The sequence below is a fragment of the Vombatus ursinus genome, unplaced genomic scaffold, assembly GCF_900497805.2.
Source record: "Vombatus ursinus unplaced genomic scaffold, bare-nosed wombat genome assembly UNPS02014801.1, whole genome shotgun sequence".
NCBI classification, from domain to species: domain Eukaryota; kingdom Metazoa; phylum Chordata; class Mammalia; order Diprotodontia; family Vombatidae; genus Vombatus; species Vombatus ursinus.
In genome coordinates this window covers 24,749,816-24,772,156 of record NW_020954579.1, presented here as the reverse complement: position 1 = coordinate 24,772,156, position 22,341 = coordinate 24,749,816, and the positions used below count along the sequence as shown (strand labels likewise).

The following is a 22,341-nucleotide window of genomic DNA, read 5'->3' as shown; positions in this document are numbered from 1 at the left end:
AAATTCTAGTGGCTCCCTATTACCTCCAGGATCAAATATAAAATCATCTGTTTGGCTTTTAAAGCCCTCCATAACCTAGTCCCTTCCTACCTTTCCAGTCTTCTTACACTTTGCTCCCTTCATGTACTCTACAATCAAATAACACTGGCCTATTTTCATTGGCTGTCCACTATGCCTGGAATTCTGTCCCTCCCCAACTCTATCTCCTGGTTCTCCTGGTCTCTCTGACTTCCCTCAAGTCTCAGCTAAAAGCCCTCTATGTTTAAGAAGCCTTTCTCAATCCCCCCTAATGCTAGTGCATTCCCTCTGAAATCATCTGTAATTCATCCTGTCTTTTACAGTTGTTTGAATGTTGTTTCCCTCATTAAACTATGAACTCCTTGAAGGCAGGGATTGATTTTGGCTTTTCTTTGTATCCCCAGTGCTTAGCAGAGCACCTGACATATGGCAGGTGCTTAAAAAGCTCTCATTGATGAGTCAGCATTGTGATATGGCACCAAAATAAAAGTTAATTTGATCTTGGGCTTCATTAAAAGAGAAATAGCTTCTAAAAATAGGGAGATGACAGTTCTACTGTACTCTACCTAGGTAGGGCCTCATTTAAAGTACTATGTTCAGTTCTGAACACCACAACTTATGAAAGATTTTAAGAACGCTTCTGCTGGAGAGTGTGTCCAGAAGAAAGCAACGAGGATGGCGAAAGACCGTTTTTGTCATATCAGGATCAGTTGAAGGAACTGGGCGTGGTTAGCCTGGAGAAGAGCAGGGACAGATGGATGTCCTCCAGTATTTGAAGGGCTATCATGGAAAATGGGCTTTCTCAAGAAGAGAGACTGGACAATCACTTGTCAGGTACGTTATAGTACATATTTCTATGTTTATGGGTCCCTTCTAACACTCAAATTCTGTGACATGTGCCTACTCTACCTTTAAATTAGAGAAGAAATTAATTTTTAAAGCATAAAATTATTTAGATAATTTGCCATTAGACAAGAAGAGCTCATAAAATAATCCTCACAGCTGGAAGGGACCTTACAGTTCATCTAGTCCAAGGAGAGGAAGTCTCTTCATTTTGCAGAGGAAGTCCAAGAGGCTAAATGACTTGCCCCCAGTCACAAAGGTATTAAGTGTCAGACCCAGGATTGGAACTCAGGTCCTCTGGTCCCAAATCCAGCACTCTTTCCATTACATTTCCATCTCTGTGCTGCTTCCTAAAGAGGAGTAAAGAACTTCCCATGCTCAGATTCCAAAGAAAGCATGGAAATTAAAGTTTAAATTCAAATTTGGCCAAATGGTTGATTTAGGTGCAGCCTGCTTTGCTTCCTACTCCCTGCTCCCTCTCCCCACCTCAGTACCTTAATCATTGTCCTCCCCTGACTCTGAACACAGACCCTTTTAGCCCTTCTCTTCTGGTCAGCATCCAAGGTACCTTAGCTAACAAGAAGGCATTTGTTCCTGGCTTTACACATTAACTTACTCCTCTACAAAGCACACTGTATACAGAAAGTGTTTTGCAAACCTTAAAGGAATATATAAATGTCCATTATTTCTGTTATCAAAGTGCAAAGCCCAGAAACATACCTGTTTACCTTATCTTCATTTGGATTGGTCGCTCGATTTAGACCATAGTCAAGGATGTTGTCTGTTCCCGGCTAAGGAAACAATCAAGAATAACTTCCATTAGAATCCTTTTTTGTTAGTAGGATTAAATTACCTGTCCCATTCCCTGATTCACAGTGTACATTGAGTAGATTTGTTATTCCTCTTCTTCTGAGGAACCCTAGACTTATGAGCCATAATCTCATTTGCCATAATTAGGATTATCCCAGGACACTGGAGTAGAGGTTTGTTATTGAGCCAATGAGTTTGAATAAAAGAGGGCTCCTTCTTATTAGAAGCCAGGATCCCCAGGACTGAACCTAGTTAAAAGTAATGACTGGGCAAGGATAAAGAGAGGCAAATTCCCTATCCCCTGAGGACTCTGCTGAGCAATTGGTGAACTAATATTTTTAGAGAGTACTCAAGTACTCAAGGTATTTTTTTCACCATCTAGGAAGAGGAACATACCTAAAAAAAAAAGTCATCATCAAATTACCTTGCTAATTACTAGTAAATTTCTTTCTGAAATATCCTCTCCTAGCAGAAATCTGTCCTCTGCTTGTCTCCTGACTCTAAAGGTGGAATCTTGTTCATTATTAAGTTATTAAATGAACATCATCAAAAGCCACAATTTTATATAGAATTTATATAGAAAAATTTATATAGAATTTATATAGAAAAGAGAGAGTTCACTTCCTCCCTCAGTTATTGTAGTCATAGGAGGGCCAGAATGTAATCACAAAGTATGAAGCAGATTTCCTACAACCCCACAAAAATGTGTTATGAATTCTCTAATCAAATTGAGAAGATTATCAAGTCTTGGCAATTAAACAAAAGCAGCTGACACCATATAGGAAAGATCTTTTGATTAGCTGAGAGAATCAGTTACACTCCTTGGGACTATATATAAAGGAAGCAAACCATTCAGCAGTGGAAAAGTGGAAAGTTTTGAGTTGCTCTTTTTCCAATTCAAGTTTCAGTTTTCATTCAAGAGTTGGAGGAAATTGTGTAAAGACATCCCTATACTGTACTATAAGGCAGCAAGGGAAGGGAGAGATTTTCTCTTCTTCTTCTTCCTCCGTTGGCCATGTCATCAAAGCTATTGCTTTGCCTCCAAGCAGGAGCAGAAACATACATTTCAAACACAGAGATAGTCACCCAAGACAGGAAGCAGCTTTAGACAGGTAGCCCTAGAAATCAAGAGTCAGTTATGGAGAGAAGCAGACCCTGCTCCCCAACCAGCAGAAATACTGTGCCCAGGGAGATCTTCATAAAGATTCTGCAAAAAGAAAAAGCTTCCTATAGTAACAAGAGTTGTAAATTGCCCCACACATGTGTGCTCCACACGTGTTTCACCACCATTAGACTTAAAGTTTAAGCCTACTCTTCCCACAAAAGTTGTATTTGTAGGAGACTGAGATCTAGGTTCATGGCGGGAATATTTCTTACCTATTGTTCTCACTACCCTTCTTAGTAAAGATTTTTGCTAAGAGCAATTAAGTCTACTGGATGATTGTTAATGGGTAGTATATCATTGGGGGCTCATGAGCTAGGAGGTTATGGGTAGCGACCAATATTGCCCCAAGGTTATGCCTAAAATCCAAGGTTAGTGGTGATTCCCTGACTAGGGACCAAACCTTAAAGTTTGAATGCAAGATAAGGTGCTATGTATATAGTCTCATATGATGCCTTTGATTACAATTCTACAAGTCAAATATACTTTGTCAAGCATTGCTCCATGTTTTTTGCAGAACAGCTTTCCACTGATAACTTTCTTAGATTTTCTTCATGACAAGATTCTTATGTCTCTTCTAAGGTTTAGCCTGTGTGAATTTTTACAAAACACTGTGGTCTGAATCCCCACTTTCATAAACAGGACATAAAAATGGATCTTACAACATCCAAAACTATTCTTCTAATGATGGAAGGAGTGTTGGAAAACCACCCTAAAAGCATCAAAATGTCTGCCACCTGCCAGACACACAATAATGCTTTTTGTGTGTATTACTTTTCTGTTCTGTCAAAAACTACTCATCTATCATGTGGGAGTGATGGTTATAGTTTATGCCAGAAGAGTAGGAAAGAATGTTGGTTTCATTTATTTTTTCAGTTGGCTACTACTTTCTTCTGACTCCTAGTCCTTCTAGTTCCAAGAAGTGGAAAAAGCCTAGGTAAAACACATCAGGAGACGTGTTTGTAATGGGTTGATGAATTACAATCAATAGTAGTCTCTGGGTTCTCTACATCATGGTTGACCCTCATGTGGTCTGAAAGTCATTCCCTTCATAACACACTTATAGAATCTGAGTTGCTTATGCAAATCTTTTCCCAATCAAGTCTACCAGCTCATGAAACCAAAATATCTACAATACTGTGTGTTCCAGTCAAAAAAAAACATATTTCCTCTTCCACCCAAAAGAGATGCTTGGACATTCAAATGTCATAAGCAATCTCCTGGTTGGTATAAGCCAAGCACCATAGATAGACTGACAGTAGGCTTGGAGTAGAATGAACATGGGAGAATGAGAAAGATGGTAGAGCCCTTGAATGGAATTCATAGGCAGAGCCGTAACTAGTACAGGGTGAATGGAACTTTGCCATAGGACACCAACCTAGTGCAGTTCTTTATTTCTTTATTAGGTGACCACTATCCCAAAACTTCCCTAAAAGGTTTTCTATAGGCCCATACTGCCATGTAGCATAGCTACCATCCCCAGGTCCCTATCACATTGGTACCCTTCTCTCTCAGGTTTGCCTTTCCTCCTCAATTTCCTATCTTGATCCAACCAACACTTCAGTTAGATTGTCCTCCCTACTACCTTTGCTTGTCCCTACTCTCCCCGATTGTCCCAAGTAAAATAATTTCTAGTGATGGATCTACTTACAGGGCATCGGTGGACCAGCCAATAAGCTTTTTCTTGGCAATCCAAGGCATATCGGTCTGCTTTCTTCCTTTCCTTTCCAGTTCTGCAAAGTTAATAACAGTAAAAGGCCAATGGCACTTTGTTCATTTAGGATGAATTTTGCTGCCCATCCCTGATAATCTGCCTCCTCCTTTCCTTTCCTATCCCTCCTTCCCTGCAAAAATAGCTTATGCTAATATTTATTCAATCTTGACACTAGAATTTGAATGAATAAGAAAGCATTTATTAAGCCCTTAGTAAGTATGCACTATATTAAGCACTGAGGATACAAATAATAAAGTCAGACACAGCCTACTCTCAGGAAGCTTATTCTAATATGGGGATAACAAATACAGGAGATTTCAGCTGCAAACCAAATTGAAAAGGCCAGTGGTCCTTTGGGGTAGCACCAAATGGTAAGGCATCTTCTTTCCCGTCATTTCCTTCAATAAAACCATATCTTCTCTGATGTTGAGCCATTTAATGGTGCCAAGGACTCTGATGGTAAAGATCTCTTTTCTGGGTATTTAGTAAGTTGGTTGCTGAGGAAGCAGGGGCTTTAGCACCTGCAGAACTCATATTTCCACAATAGTTGCTCCTTTGGACAATGACTTCAGAAGCAGGGCCAGTGAACTACATGGTCTCACTGTTCCCAAGTACCTTGGGAGTTGTTTCCACCTGGGTCTAAGGAGTAGAAGTTGAGGTAATGACAATTGTTTGACTCCCTGCTTGTCCCTACACATTTTGCCCTCTATCCATCCCTCATGATGCCTTGCTGCTCTAGCCAGGGCGGTTTGCCTTCCCTATTGGTGGCAATAAGTAAGCAGTTGGTGATGATGACAGGCCCCTTCTCCACAAAGGATGGTTCCCTGGTTGATGGATTTGGAAAGGGACATGCTGGAAACAAGGCCAGAGGTCTTGATGGTCTCATATTCAACTCAGCTTTCATACTACAAGTCCTCGATGAAATCTAACTCTCTGACAGCTTAATTTTCTCTGATGTCTCACTATATGCTCATGGAAATCACAAAATCAAAATCTAAGTAAGACTGGCAGTAAGAGATCAAGGCCCACAGCCTTCTGTTGGAGTAGAGCGACCTATAGGAACTGCCCACCTTCCTGCCTGTCGGTTCTGTTCTATCATATTGGATTGTGCTCCCCAGGATAGGTGTTTTTTGAAGCCTTGTTTTATTTCAAAAGGATTTTCATTCTTGTCTTTTTATTCTTCTTTGTGTCCATCATGTATCAATATCAGAAAATTATGCTGAGCTTTCCTGCTACAGGAGAATGAAATCTACTTAAATCCATAAGAATGACTGATCAGCATTGCCATGTCAGAATTCAGAACCGATTACCAAGAATGGCATAGTACCACTTGGCTTATTCTCCATAATGTATATTTTTACAGACAGGCCAAGAGCACAATGTGCAATGATGAATGTATGCTATGAAAAGCAGAGCTAGTGGATTTATATCCTATATAACACATCATGAATAATACATGGAAAGCCAGGCTGAGTAAATACCTCCTCCAACTGCATGGTGTTCTGGTTTGGGGATTTTTTTTTTAAGACTACTGTTAACACTAACATAACTGAGCTAAGCTAATTATATTTACCACTAGGTATGTTTGTTTGTGAAGGATGAATGAGTAATAGGTGCTTCTGAAGAACCACAGGATTTCTATTATTCAAGGAAGCCTTGCAAATATTCTCAGTTTTTTAATTATCTGTGCCACTGAAGGGCAAGCAGTGATGCGGATGAATCCAAAATAGGAGATAATCAAAAGGTCATTTTTGTACAACATGTTTTTATCTTTTTTATAATAGATTTTCTTCTTAACTATATTTTCCTAATAGTTAATATTAAACAAGTTTATATTCCCTGAGTAACTGATAGTTACCAGAAGGGGAACCATCTAAGAGTAAGTTGGGTAAGAGAAAAAAAATTTGGGTAAAAATTTTCCCCCAATGAAAAATCCAATAAGTGGGTTCATTCCAGTAGAATATAAACTCCTTGAAGGCAGGTACTGTTTGGTTTTTGGTTCTGTATCCCCAGTATCTCACACTCTGCCTTGCACAAGACAGGCACTTCATAAATGTTTGTTGACTTGTAAATAGATAAAACACTGCTGGAGAACTGAGAACAGGCACCAAAATGAACACCTACTCCTAACCAGTATTCATCTTTGCAGCATATCCTTCCCACAGGAGGAATAAGAGATCTAAACCCATTACTCTTTTTCACATACGCCATATGAAATGTCACTCAATCAGTCAATGAGTCAATTTATTTAGTGCCACCTATATACTGAGCTTGGTGAAATGCTACTTAAGGCACACAAGTGCATTATATGAAAAGTGGAACTCCCAGTCCAATAAAATCCAGCAAATGTAACTTTTATGGTGCCCATTCATAAAGTACAAAACACTTGGGTTGGTCTTTGACTAGTGACTCTTTCTCACCTCTCATATCCAGCTAATCATCAACACCTCTCATATCTAGCCAATTTTCAAGGCCTGTTGATTCTACCGCTCATCACTTCTGTAATTGGTTCCCTCATTTCCCATTTCCACTGCCAATACTCCAGCATAAACAGTCATCACCACCTACTTGGACTATTACAATTGACTTCTAACAGGTCTTCCTGCCTTAATTCTACCCCCCTAATCCATCCTACACACACCTGCCAGACTAATTTTCCTTCTTCATGAATCTGGTTATGTCACTCTTCTACCCCATACTCTTCAATGGGTCCCTATTACCTACCAATGAAATGGTGGGTGGTGACACCCAGATAGCACAGTAGATAGAGCAGTGGGCCTGGAGTCAAGAAGACCTGGGTTCAAATATGGCCTCAGACACTGACTACCTGTCTGACTCCAGGAAAGTCACTTAACGTCTCTCTGTCTCAGTTTCCTCAACTGCAAAATGGGCTTGAAAATAGCATCTACCTCCCTAGGTTGTTGTGGGGACTAAACATATCTATATTTCTATATGAGGTAATATTTTAAAGCACCTAGCACAGTACCAGGACACAACAGTTGCTTAATCAATACTCCCATTCTTCTTTTCTTCCTAATAATATTCAAGGCCCTCCATAATCTAATATCACTTTTCATTTCCAGCCTTTTCATACTCTCCTAATCCAGGTTCTTTGTGTTCTGAACAAACTGTTTTACTCACTGTCCCCTGGTCAGGCCACTTCCGTGCTTTTTTTTTTATATTGTTCCCTATCCATGGAATATCTTCTTCATTCTTCTTCTGCCCACATTTCTTCCCAGAAGCCTGTTGAATTCCTACCTAAGTTGTGAAGCCCAACTCAAATTCTGCCTCTACTTCAACAGTCCATTGACCTTTCCTGCCTTGAGCCTCACCTAGCACTTTGCACTTGCCATGTATTATTTCCCTATTAGATTACAATGCTGCCAGGCACTGTGTGACATCTAATCTTTCTTTCTCTTTGCCTAAGCAGAGGGCTTCAAATGTGATAGGCATTTAATAAATATTTGATGAATTTTAGGATGTGGAACTTTTAGGGGGAATGAAGTTGAAGAACATCGATCAGCCCTTTGCTCTCCTTTCTCAATAGCCTGGCTCTTCCTGCTTAGACAGAGCTCTTCAAAACCAGATGGCAACAGAGCAGGAGGAGGAAACAGAGTAAGAAAATGGTTTTTCTTTACTCACTTGTACTGCTCTTTGGCCTGCATGATGACAAAGTCCCATTTATGGTTAATCTTTTTGTTCAAAAAGCTGTAATTTTCCTAGAACCGGAAGAACAAAATGAGAACTAAGAACATATGTCGCTGTAAGTTGCATGGGACAAGACAGCAGGGGACTCTCCTGAGTTAACCAAGCTGAAGTGTGTCTAGACAGGGATTGCTTATTCTAGGTTTGTGACACAAGGTATCTCTTAAAAGATGCCTTACTTTTAGGGGCAGCTGAATGGTACAGTGTATAGAGCACCAGATCTGGATTCAGGAGGACCTGAGTTCAAATCCAGCCTCATAACACTCACTATCTATGTGACCCCGGCAGGTCACTTAACCTCATTGCCTAGCCAAAAAAAAAAAAAAAAGGAGATACCTTACTTCAAAGAATATTGCTAAATTCTCCAAAATATATTAGAACAAACTCTCACCCACTTCTTAAAAATTAAAATCTACCAAAAAGCATATTGAGGTGGGGAAGAAGCTGCAGCATCAAATAAAAGTCATTCAAAATGGTTGTTAGCCACTCGTCTAGACCATTTAGATGAGATTACCTGTGTGATTTTGGGAAAGTTACTCAAAACCTCCCCGAATTTCAGTTGTCTTTTCTGCAAAATGAGGGGGTTGAAGCAGAAAGTTTCTAAGGCCCTTCTAGGTCTAAGTCTCTGATTCTATTAGAGCAGTGACAAGCTTTTTAAAATACAGAAGCAATAGCAGTATTGTCCCCATCCAACCAAAATTCCAACCTTTTAAAGGTTAGACTGGGTTCATTTGGAAATCTGGACAGAGCAGCAAGGTCCCCCAGTGGCTCTCAAATCATACTACATAGACCACTGAGTAACACATGGTGCAAAGCAGGCCCTGAAGCAAAGTTTTTGACTCAAAAACAGCAGCTGATAAAAAGTTCCTGATTCTCTAACCCCACCTCGTATCAGCTGCAGACAGAACACCTGGGTGATGAGTTATAAATTGTGGCAGATTCTCAGGGGGACACAAATAGGAGCTACAAGGTACTGAGATGTAGGAGTGAGGGACAAGAAAAGCACCTACTGAGAACCAGCGTTCAACCAACAAAAACATACAGTTCTAAAGCGTCTCTGTACCTTTTCGTATTCTTCTAAAATTCCTTTCTTCTTGATATTTCTCTTGGCTAGATAGATGGCTAAAAAAGGAAATGGATTATATTCCATCATCCAAAAGTAGTTTTTCAGCCCCTCTCTAGGAACTGATATGCTGATATTAAAGGTGATATACTAGGACTGCAAAAAGAATTTTCAGCTGACATGGTTCTTATTCTCTGAGAGCTGACCTCCTAAAACTAGCCAGTTGATCAGACAGAAACAATATAAAAACAATATTAAATAATAATAATATAGTTATATGTTAAGAAATATATATACACAATATTTATTTGTTATTACATCTTAATATTTAAGTTAATTAATATTTTATATTCATGTTAAATAATTTTACATAATTAATATTAAAAATAACAAGACAAATATCAAGTCACTGGAGAAATAAGGTAGCAGGGCTTAGTGGACGTCAAGGGGCTCTAAAGAAGCCTTCCTTCTGAGACTACTCTCAATTTATCTTGGATAGCTCTAATTTGTACATACTTATTTGCATAATATCTCCCCTATTAGATTATGAATTCCTTGGGAGCAGGGATTGTTTTTTGCCTTTTTTTTATCACGAGTGCTTAGCACAATGCCTAGATAGAACATAGTAGGCATTTAATAAATGCTAGCTAACTGACTGATTAATTAAGATCAATTAATTAATTAAGATTAATTAAGCTTAAGAAGGTCAGCCCTGCATTCAAGAAGACCTCAGTTCAATTCCTGCCTCTGACATACACTGGCTATGTGACCATGACCTAATATACCTCTCTAAGATTATAAATCAACAGAAGAGTTGCAGATATGCATCTGTGGAGAGTTTCCACACTGGATATTTCTCAAACCAACCAAATCAGAGTTCCAGTTGCCCAAAAAACAAAGGGAGGCAATAACAACACATAAGTAAAGGAGTACTTGCTTACGGTAGAAGGGCAAGGAGAGAGAAAAAGTGTTTACCATAGTCTGTGTCTTCAGCTGACCACTGCTGAGTGGGCCAGAAATAAGGTGTCTGTAAAAGGAATCAGAGAAATCATGCTTGGTGATTTATCAAGGTCTTCTTAGTTTCCAGATTACCTGAGAAGAATCTTACAAATAGGTCCAAAAAATTGCCAACCACCATTTTCTCCTGTCCCTGGTATTTAAGTCCCAATGATGCTGACTTGTAAAGACATGAAATTAATCTTGGTTTCTTAGAACAGAATGGCACTACAAGTGTCAGGCAGGGTTAGCCAAGGCTACAACTCACCTGAAATCGGTAAAGACTGTTGCTATCAGGTTTGAGGATAAGATTCTTGGGGTCCTGCAGGGGGTAAATGTAGCCATACTTGACAACGAAATTTCCCAAGTTCTGTGCCTCTAGAAAGAAGCAGGTCAGACCCAGAGACTGAGATCAGTTGAGTGCTCAGAAATCCTACTGCCAAATTCCCACATGTACTCTGCTTCTCCACCACCCCCCAAACTGTGGGAGAAGTGAATTCATTCTAAAGAGCCCTCATTTTTTTTCAAGAATTATCAGAAGATGAAAAGGTCTAGTCAGGTCATAGGGATCTATATAGGGAAATAGAAACCAACCAACAAACAGGAAGCATTCATTATGCATCTGTTCCTGCCAGGCACTGTGGTAGGAGCTAAAAAATACTAGAAAAAGGTAAAACAGGCCCAGCCGTCAAGATGCTTACATTCTAATGTAAACACACACACACACACACACACACACACACACAAATACACACACATGTACACCCCATACATACATGGTATATGTGTATACATATAGTATATGTATGTATATTTGTATATATATTTACTTATATTACAGGGTGGTCACGAAGAAAGTTTTTTATAAACTTAAACTTCATATGTGTGTGTGTGTGTCTATATGTATGTACGCAATCCCTTCAATAAAGGTCTGATTTTAAATGGGAGGAGCTGGTATTTTGCTATTCTATATGTTACTGTTAGTATCACTGATGTAGATTAAAAAATCTTAAATTATGTACATTAAAAGATCCTTAATCTTCCTTTAAAAAAAAAATAAAGGTCTGATTTGCCCATGGTCTCAAAGCTAGTATCTGAATATTTGAAGTATCAAACATGATACAAGTGTATGTATGTGTTCACACACACACACATAAATACATATTTATGTATATAAATTTAACTGAAAATTTAACAATCGGCTCTCATGAACCTGTACAAGCTGGCTCCAGTTACCTTCACCAGCTCTCATACCCATCCAACTTCATAGTGTTGTTGTGAAGGAAGTAGCTTTGCAAACTTTAAAGCTTTATATAAATGCAAATGATTAAGATAGGGAGGCAGTGTGATATATATTATAGAGAAAGAATACTAGACTAAAACTCAGGAGAGCTAGGTTTGAATATAACTTCAGTTATTTACTAGCTTTGAGACTATGAACAATTCATTTTACTTCTCAGACTCTTATTTGTAAAATAGAGAATATTATATCTCAACTCTCTGTATCACAGAGTGGTCATGAAGAAAGCTTTTTTATAAATTTAAAACCCTATACAATTGCATGCTATTCATATATACATTTATATGCATGTGTATATATGTATATGTATGTGTATTCATATATAAATGCTCTGTGAATTCAAGAGTGCCAGGGCTCCCTCTGCCAAAACAGTCCTAAATTCAACTATGAGTTAATAGGTAAGTCTTAAGCTACCTAAGACACAAAGAAATTAAGCAAAGCGCTCTGGGTAACATAATTAATGTGTCATTTTAACCCAGATCTTACTAACTTCAAGCCCAGCATTACATCCATTATGCCACACTACCTCTCAGAGCAATTACCTTTCATAGTTTCCTCACATTATCCTTCTGTTCTTGCTAAGATGATATTCTTACTGTCCCTACACATTTTTTACTCACTACAAATTCATTGCTTAAATCACATTATTCCCTCCTCCTAGAATATCTTTCCAGTTCCCCTCCCTCAATATGCACTCATCACTTCCTTCAAAGAACTGCATTCCACATCACTACCTTATTTTGTATTCTGTTTGTGCTATATAAACACAAACTAAATGTTTCATAAATGTATACTTTGTTTCTCCATCTAGGCATATACTCTTTTTTTTGCACTTGCTAGCTTTATTTTCTTTTTTTTCTTTAAACGTTTTTATTTAAAGTTTTGAGTTCCAAATTCTATCCCTCCCTCTCTCCCCTCTCCTCTCCCCTCCTTGAGATGGTAAGCAATCAGATATAGATTATATATGTGCAATCATGAAAAACATTTCCATATTAGTCATGTTGTACAAGAAGATTCAAATAAAAAAAAATCGAAAGAAAGTGAAAAATAGCATACTTCAGTCTGAATTCAAACATCATCAGTCCTTTGGGATTGTCTTAGATCATTGTATTGCTGAGAATAACTAAGTCATTTACAATTCTTCATTGAACAATATTGTTATTACACAGATACAATGTTCTCCTGGTTCTGATCACTTTATGTAAGTCTTTGTAGGTTCTTCTGAAATCATCCTGCTTGTTATTTCTTATAGCACAACAATATTTCATTGTAATCATATACCACTGCTTATTTAGCCATTCCCCAACTTATGGGCATTAGGGCATATACTTATCAAGGAGGGACCATGCCTCCTAATTCTTTAGTATCCACTGAAGAGCCTAAAACAATGAAGGGAGGGAGGAAAGGAGAGAGGAAAGAAGGAACGAAGGAAGAAAGGAAGGAAAGAACTCACCTACGTTGCCAATCCAAAGCCGCTGGGCAATCCATTGTAAGATATCATTTCCTACAAGAAGAAAAAATCCTTTGTAAGATATTATCCCCTACAAGACAGGAGAAATCCTCAAAAAACCAGTCAGAGGGGGCAGCTAGGTGGCATAGTGGATAGAGCACTGGCCCCAGAGTCAGGAGGACTTGAGTTCAACTCTGGCCTCAGACACTTGACATTTACTAGCTGTGTGACCCTGGGCAAGTCACTTAACTGCACTGCCTAGCCAAAAAAAAAAAAAAAACAGTCAGAGAAGACCCTTTGGCAAAAAGGGCTACTCTGAGACTTCTCTCCTAACACCACCCAAATATATAACATGTAAGAGGAAGGTATTAGCAGAGAGGAAAAAACACAGGTGGTGCACACATTGGGAATTAACCCAACATTTTCACCTATGTCAGGCTGATGTTTGTAAGGGATTTATTTCCAGTGTTTTATGAATATATTTTGTATATATACATATATGTACATATATATAAACATATATTTGCATGGGTATACATAAATTAATTTTAAAACAAGACATATACATATGTGCATGTGTATATATATATACATGTGTAGATATAATATATATACATACATATATAATTCCCCAGTACACTCCCTACACCATAAACTCTCCTTTTTAACAGAGACAAATAGTTTAAGTAGTCACATTTTATAGTATATGCAACATTCTACACCCATAGTCCACCACTTCCTTACCAAAGAGAAGAATATGTATGCAGCCATGTAATTCTTTCTCAAAGAAAGAAATCCAAACTATCAATAGTTACTTGGAAAAAAAAGTTCTGTTTTACATGGCTGTACATGTATAACCCATAACCAATTACTTGCCTTCTCATTGGGCAGGGCTGGGAGTAGGAGGGAAGGAGGTAGAGAATTTGGGACTCAAAATTTTAAAGAACAAATGTTAAAAATTGTTTTATGTGTAATTAAAAAAATTAGAAAAAATGTTCTAAACCACTAAAAAAGAAATGCAAATTAAAGCATCTCTCAGGCTTCACTTCACACCAAATCAGATTGACAAAGATGACAAAGAAAGAAAAGATAAATGTTGTAGGGGCTGTGAGAAAACAAGCATGCTAATGCATTTAATACCAAGATAGCTCCAAATGGCTATATGGCTGAGATTTAAAAGTTCACATCATAAACAGATTAGAGAAACAAGGAAAAACTTACCCATCAGACTTATGGATAGAGGAAAAGTTCATGACCAAAAAAAGGGTAGAGAGGATCATAGAAGTTAAAATGAATAATTTTTATTACATAAGACTAAAAGGCTTTTGCATTAACAAATCCAATAAAGTTAAGATTAAAAGAGAAACAATGAACTAGGGGTGGGGGGCAGGGATCTTCATAGTAAATTTCTTTGATAAAGGTCTCATTTCCATGTTATTTAAGGAACTAATTAAAATTTATAAGAACAAGAAACATTCCCCAATTGATAAATGGTCTAAGGATATGAATAGTCAGTTCTGAAGAGAAGAAATCCAAGCAATCTAAATGATGTGAAAAAATGGTCCAAATCACTAATAATTGGAGAAATATAAATTAGAGCAATTCTGAGGTTCTACTTAGCACCCATGAGATTGGCAAAGATGACCCAAAAAATAAACGACAAATGTTGGAGGGACTGTGGGCAAATGATGCATTGTTGCTAGACCTATGAATGAGTCCAATCATTCTGGAATACTACTGCTATGCCCATACCTCAAAGAGATCAAAGAAAGAGGAAAAATATGTATAAAAATATTTGTAGCAGTAATTTTTGAACAAAAAAAACTAGAAATTAAAGGGATGTCAATTAATTGGAAATGACTGAAGAAATATATTAATGTAATAGAATATAATTGTGTTATAAGAAATGAAGAAATAAATTATTTCAAAGAGACATGGAAAGACTTGTATTAATTGATGCAAAGTGAATAGTAAAACCAGAAAAATAATTTATAACATATATATATAACATCACCATTATTTAAATCAATATTATACAAATATTATATAAAAACAATTTTGAAGTTGTATAAATTAATAAATAATAATGTAAGCAGAATCAGAACAACTTATGCAATACCAACATAAAAACAAACAACTTTGAAAGCAGTAAGAACTTTGATCAATGCAATGAACTTCTATGAATCTAAGACTAATGATGAAGCATGCTATTCACCTCCTTACAGGCAGGTGGCAGACCCAGGTTGTAGAATGAGACATTTTTTGACATGATGGATATGGTCAATGAGAGAATTTGTTTTGCTTGACTGTGCATATTTATTACAAAGATTTTGTTTGTTTTTCACAATGCAGTAAGAGTAGGGGGAAGAGACAATCATTTTCTCTTCATTAAAAAGTAAAATTTAATTTCAAAAAAGACTGGCAAATATTCAAAAAAGGAAAATGGCAAATGTTGGAGGGACTTCAAGAAAATAGGCACATTAATTACTTTTGGTAGAGAGCTGTGAATGGTTTTATCATCATCAAAAACATTTCAGAACCAGAATCCTATAATATGTTGTTTACAAAAAACACACTTAAGGCAGAAAGACACACACAGAGTAAAGGCAAAGGGCTGGAGCAGAATCTACTCTGCTTCAGCTGAAGTAAAAAAAAAAAAAAAAGCAGGGATAGAAATCCTGTCTCAAACAAAGCAAAAGCAAAAACAGATCTAATTAAAAGAAATAAGGAAGGAAACTACATCTTGCTAAAAGGTACCATGGACGATGAAGTAATATTAATACTAAACATATATGCACCGAGTGATATAGCATCCAAATGTTTCATGCTTAAGCATGGCCAAACAAGAAATAAAGAACATTATGAAATGTAAAACAGATAATTTTGATTATATTAAATTAAAAAGATTTTGCAAAAAAAAAAACTAATGCAACCAAGATTATAAGGAAAGCAGAAAGCTGAGAAACAATCTTTACAGCAAGTATCTCTGATAAAGGCCTCATTTCTCAAATATATAGAGTAGAATTTATATGAATACAAGCCATTCCCCAATTGATAAATGGTCAAAGGATATGAACAAGCAGTTTTCAGATGAAGAAATCAAAGCTATCTATAGGCAGATGAAGAAGTGCTCTGAGGCAGCTAGGTGGCGCAATGGATAAAACACTGGCCCTGGAGTAAGGAGGACCTGAGTTCAAATCCAGCTTCAGACACTTACTTACTGGCTGTGTGACCTTGGGCAAGTCACTTAACCCCGTTGCCTAGCCCCCCCCCCCAAAAAAAACAAAACAAAACAACAACAACAACAAAAACAGACACTTGATATTTACTAGCTATGTGACCCTGGACAAGACACTTAACCTCAATTGCCTCACCAAAAACAAAACAAAAAAAAAAGTTCTCTAAATCACTTTTGATTAGAGAAATGCAAATCAAAACAATGCTGAAGTGCCACCTCACATCTATCAGATTGACTAATATAGGGGCAGCTAGGTGGCACAGTGGATAGAGCACCGGCCCTGAAGTCAGGAGGACCTGAGTTCAAATCCAGCCTCAGACCAAACACTTGACACTCACTAGCTGTGTGACCCTAGGCAAGTCACTTAACCTCAATTGCCAAAAACAAACAAACAAACAAACAGATTGACTAATATGACAAAAAACGAAAATGATAAATGTTGGAGAGGATGTGGGAAAATTGGGACACTAATACACTGTTGCTAGAATTGTGAACTAATCCAACCATTCTGTAGAACAATTTGGAACTATGCCCAAGGGGCAACTAAATTGTGCATACTCTATATATTTGAGAAATGAATTTCCTTATAATCTTGGTTGCATTAGCAACCAAGCAATACCACTACTAGGTCTGTATCCCAAAGACATTATTAAAAAGGGAAAAGAACCCAAATGTGCAAAAATATTTATAATAGCCCTTTTCATGATGGCAAAATACTGGAAAATGAGGTGATGCCCATCAGTTGGGGAATGGCTGAACAAGCTGTGGTATATGAATGTAATGGAATACTGTTGTGCAATAAAAAAATAATGAACAGGCAAATTTCAGAAAAACCTAGAAAGACTTGAATGAACTAATGCTGATTAAAATGAGCAGAACCAGGAAAACATTGTACACAGTATCAGTAACTTTGTATGATGATCAACTGTGAATGACTCAGCTCTTCTCAGCAACACAATGATCCAAGACAAGTACAAAGGACTCACAAAGAAAAATGCTAACCACATCCAGATAAAGAACTGATGGACTCTGAATGCAGATCAAAGCATACTATTTTCACTTACTTTATTCCTTTTCATGGTTTTTTCCTTTTGATCTGTTTCTTCTTTCAAAAATGTGACTAATATGGAAATATGTTTTACATGATAGCACATGTATAATCTATATCAAATTGCCTACCATTTTAGGAAGAGGGGAGAGGAAGGAGGGAGAAAAATTTGGAATTCAAAATCTTATAAACATGAATGCTAAAAATTGTCTTGGCGTGTAATTGGAAAAAATAAAATACTACTGGATGTTAAAAAAAATAAAATGTTTAGTGGGAAAAAACTATATTATAAAAAACTATTTATAAAAAATAAATAAAACTTTTCAGAATTATTCCCTAAGATTCTAAGAGATTAGGTATACCTTTTGATCCAGTGATAGTAATACTAGTCTATTCTCCAAAAAAGATCAAAGAGAGGAAGACAGTGTGCACTTTTCATGTGCACAAAAGTATTTATGGCAGTTCTTAAGCAGCATCAAAGAACTAGAAACAAAAGGTTGCCCATCAATTGAAGAATATTCTATAAATATGGCATATAATATAAGGAAATACTGTTGCGCCATTAGAAATGACAGAAAGGACAGATTCAGAGAAACCTGGGAAGATTTATATGAATTGATACAGAGTGAAATGAGCAGGAGAATAATTTATACATAACAGCAACATCGTAAAGATAAACAACTCTGAAAGACTTAAGAACTCTGATCAGTACGCTGATGAATCACAATTCCAGAGAACCAATGATGGAGCATACTACATACAAAGAAATTAAAGACTTGATGTAGAAGGAGACATAATTTTGGACATGACCAATGCAGGAATTTGTTTTGCTTGATTATATATATTTGTTATGAAAATTTTGTTTGTCCTTTCATCTGCAAAACTGGGAGTAGGAAAGGTAGGAGGGAGAGAAAATAAATGTCTATTGGGAAAAAAAGGGAAAAAAGGAATATCCATGTAATGGGAAAAGGAGCTGATCAGGACACCTCTGATCAATTGATATACTACCCCCCAGTCCAGTTGGTGTAATTATAGAATGTAAGGGTGAAATAATAAGATATTTGAGTATTAAGGTATTTAGGTTTTAATAATAAGGTTTTAAGGCATTAAATGAAGTGTCAAAAGTATCTATATTTAGTTACCCCTTTGAAAAATGTGAAAAACTTCTTCAGTCACTTGATGAAATTACAGGATGGAAAACCATCCCTACTGAAGCAGGGATGCTATCTAGGGAGTCAGTTGAAGAAATGGAAAGCTCTGAAAAATGCAAGCTTTTCAAGTTGAGAAGAGAACATGGCCCTTGACCAGCAAATGTTCCTCAGCCTCTGAGGGGACAGAGAGTCTTTCTCTTCCTCTCTTCTCACAATAGCCAAGACTTCTTTCAGCAGAGACCAGTCTCCCAGTAGGAAACCCCACCCCCAACAGGGAGCAGGCCCAGTAAGCCAAGACAAAACCAGAAGATCTCTGTGAGTTGAGCAAAACTCAGCCCTATCTGGAGATGAAAGGCAAAGATAAACTTTCCCAAGGAGTCTGGCTGAAAGACTCACTCAGCAGAGACTCTATAATAGCCTAGGAGACAAATATTAAGACAATCTGAGAGAAGACCTGGGACCCAAAAGTCTAAATTGCCTAGGCCCTGTGCATTTGCTAAGTCTTAGCCTCTTTACTAGTGTGCTCTAAGTGCGTGCCCATTCTTCCTACTGATGATATGTGTATTTATGGGAGAGCACGCCCCAGGTTTATTGAAAAAAAAAATTTATAGCTACTGTTATTACTATGCTATCTCAGTAAATGACTTTTTAAAAATTAATTATGTCTTCTGACTATTAAAGGTAAACACATCATGTGCACAAAAATAGCAGCTCTTAAGCAGCATCAAAGAACTAGAAACAGGTTTAATATTTATATTATAATAGTAATATAATATGTCTTCTGACTATTAAAGGTAAATACATCGATAGGGACTTGTGAGCTATAGTTTTAGAAGTATAAAATCACAGGGTAGTTTGAATTTGGGGTAGTCATCCTCCTGGGGAAACCCAAATGTGAGTCTGAGTTGAGGTGGGTACAGTAGTGTGAATACTACATGTGTTTCATTTGCTTTTCTCCAGAACCAAGACTATTCGTTGTAATTGATCTGAGTTCAACTACTTTTTTAGCCTTGTTTCTATTTACATTACTACAGTCATTGTATCTATTGTTCTCCCGGTTCTGTTTTCTTCATTCTACATTTGGAACTGGAAGGAGTGTTAGAGACCATCTTGGCCATCTCCTTTATTTTACAGATGGGAAAACTGAGGCCCAGAGTGAGCAAGTATCTTTCCCAAGGTCATACAATGCAAAGTCCCCAGCCTTACATCTCAAATCCCTCCACAATCTGACTCCTGCCTCTATTTGCAGATTTATTTTACATTCTTCTTCTTCTTCACATACTTTCTGTTCCAGCCACACTTGCCTGCTAGATGTTTTCCATATATGGCATTCAATCTCCCACTTGCTTGTCTTTATATAGTCTTCATATCTGGAAGCTAGATGGCACCATGGTTAGAGTATTGGACTTGGCATCGAGAAGATAAAGATTTGAATCCTGCTTCAGACTCACTAGCTGGATGATCTTGCCTGAACAAGTGACTTACTCTCCCTCAACTTCGGTTCCTGATCTGCAGAATGGGGATAATTAATACCATTTATCTCATAGAGTTGTTGTGAGGATCAAATGAGATAACATATATAAAACACTTTGAAACCTTAAAACCCTCTATTAATTCCAGCTATGTATCATCATTATTATTATGTTGCTTTGTTATTGTTATATCTCCCCAGTAGGAGATAAACTCCATAAGAGCAGGGACTATTCAGATTTCGTCTTTTTATCCACAGAATCTAGCACAGTACATGGCACATAGTATGTGCTTAACAAATGTTGGTTAAGTTGAGCTGTATCACTTTATACAGTTCTTCCCAAGCTTTATTGAATTCCCTAACATTCATTGTTTTTGTTGCAATGGAAGTAAAAGGATATCCCTATATCTGCCTTTTGGGGAACATGCCTGAAGCTAGAGCCCTTCTAGTGAAATATGTACCAGTCCTGGAGCTGGACTCTTCCAGGAACACATTTGTACTGACCCTTTCTGATGGGCCCCTCAATAAAAATATATGCTCCGCTAAAGGCTTGTAGTTGGACCCCATGTGCTGCCTTCCCCCTCTCCCATCATAGAAGATGGGGAAAGGGACTTCATTAAAGAGGACTGGCTTCTGAATAGCAAGAGCTGCCAATTCCGGAGACTTTATCTCCCTTCCTTCTGAATATGGCCTTGAAACTCTGAGAACTCACCCTTGGAGATGTTCACACGTCACTCCAAAAGCGTGTGCTTGTTGAGGTGACAATGAGATAGGATGTCAAGGCTCTAGCTGACTCTTCTGCTTTACATTTCTTTCCCTGAGGACAGGTGACCAAAGAGTAATCTCCCTCATGAACTCCAGTGGTCTAGAATCACCAAGAGGTCCAGGTCACTGGCAACTTAAGGGGCTCCCTACAGCTACTACAGTGTTTCTTAGAAGATGACCACCAACAGGAGCCATATTTTAGAATATCAGATGCTATGGACCTTGAGAGGTTTGCTCAGACAATGCAGAAGTGAGGTAAAATGAAATGATTGTTCAGTAGTCACACTAAATTTTTCATGCTTTGATGTTTGTAGTGTCAGTTTCCCTTGAAAATATAATAGGCATTATTATTGATTCATGCTTTTTTTCCATCAAAATGCATGCTTATGAGTCTTCTACGTTTTTAGCTTTTTCTTTTGTGGTAGAAAAAAAAATAGCTTTCCTATACCTGATCTACTTTGTACACTGACTACCTTTCTTTTTATATATATGTAATATTTTGTTTTCTTCCCGACTACATGTAAAAACAATTTTTAGCATTTGTTTTTTTAAAATTTTGAGTTCAAAATTATCTCTCGCCCTGAGATGGTGAGCAATTTGATATAGGTCATACATATGCAATCATGTAAAACATATTTCTATACTAACTCTGACTACATTTCTAGAAGGGACTCTATTCATCTCTTTTGGAGAAATCCTAGACATAAGCCAAACTTAAGTTTTGTTTAAGTGATTGTCCCCACAATTCTGTTTTGGGGTGGGGGTACAAAGAGACAGAGAAAATGAGGGGGGGTGTCTACCCCTTTTTTCTAGAACTAAAATCTTTCAGTGTAAGTCTAAAGCTAAGGCCCTATTGAAAGTGCCCCTGCCCCTTGGGCCAGAGGATTTGCTGTTGCATTGTGATGTAATAATATTCTATTACATTCATATACCACAATTTGTTCAGCTATTCCCCAATCAATGGGAACTTGCTGTGTTTCCAGTTCTTTGCTACCACAGAAAGTACTGTTATGAATATTTCCTTTTAGTCCTTGACCTTCTTGGGAGTATAAAACCAAAAGTGAAATTACTTCAAAAGTCAAAGGGGATGAAGTAACTTTTCTTGTATAATTCCAAATCAGATTCCAGAATGTTTGGACCAATTTTGCTTGTAGGACATTTGAGCATAAGAAATATGTGTAATAGCATAGCAGTATCTAAACTATTAGTGGATAGAGTGTCAGGTCTGGAGTCAGGAAGACCTGAGCTCAAATCCAGCCTCAGACACTTACTAGCTGTATGACCCTGGGCAAGTCTCTAAACCCTGTTTGCCTCAGTTTTCTCATCTGTAAAATGAGTTGGAGAAAGAAATGGCAAATTGCTATAGTATCTTTGCCAAGAAAACCCCAAATGGGGTCACAAAGACTTCGACATGACTGAACAACAACAACAATCTAAACTGGCCATTACAATGCAGTTATTAAAAAGAGTGTTTCATGAGAAGCAAGAGCCAGATAGGACACTTGGCAGTGATACATTTCCCTCAAATATGCATATAGGGGAGAAACGGTGTTCCCCTCCCTTTCCCTCTCTCTCTCTCTCTCTCTCTCTCTCTCTCACACACACAC

General features: G+C 37.5%; 1 protein-coding gene across 1 annotated transcript in view; it reads right to left on the bottom strand.

The window, feature by feature from the left end:
* RGS9 (regulator of G protein signaling 9) overlaps nucleotides 1-22,341 on the bottom strand; it is a 106,040-nt gene that overhangs the window by 53,351 nt on the left and 30,348 nt on the right. The window contains exons 3-9 of the mRNA XM_027873136.1: nucleotides 13,065-13,115; nucleotides 10,580-10,689; nucleotides 10,291-10,342; nucleotides 9,316-9,374; nucleotides 8,190-8,266; nucleotides 4,485-4,566; nucleotides 1,590-1,652 (exon numbers count right to left, since the gene is read on the bottom strand). Of these exons, the coding sequence (XP_027728937.1) occupies nucleotides 1,590-1,652; nucleotides 4,485-4,566; nucleotides 8,190-8,266; nucleotides 9,316-9,374; nucleotides 10,291-10,342; nucleotides 10,580-10,689; nucleotides 13,065-13,115 (494 nt within the window). The remainder of the gene's footprint in view (nucleotides 1-1,589; nucleotides 1,653-4,484; nucleotides 4,567-8,189; nucleotides 8,267-9,315; nucleotides 9,375-10,290; nucleotides 10,343-10,579; nucleotides 10,690-13,064; nucleotides 13,116-22,341) is intronic.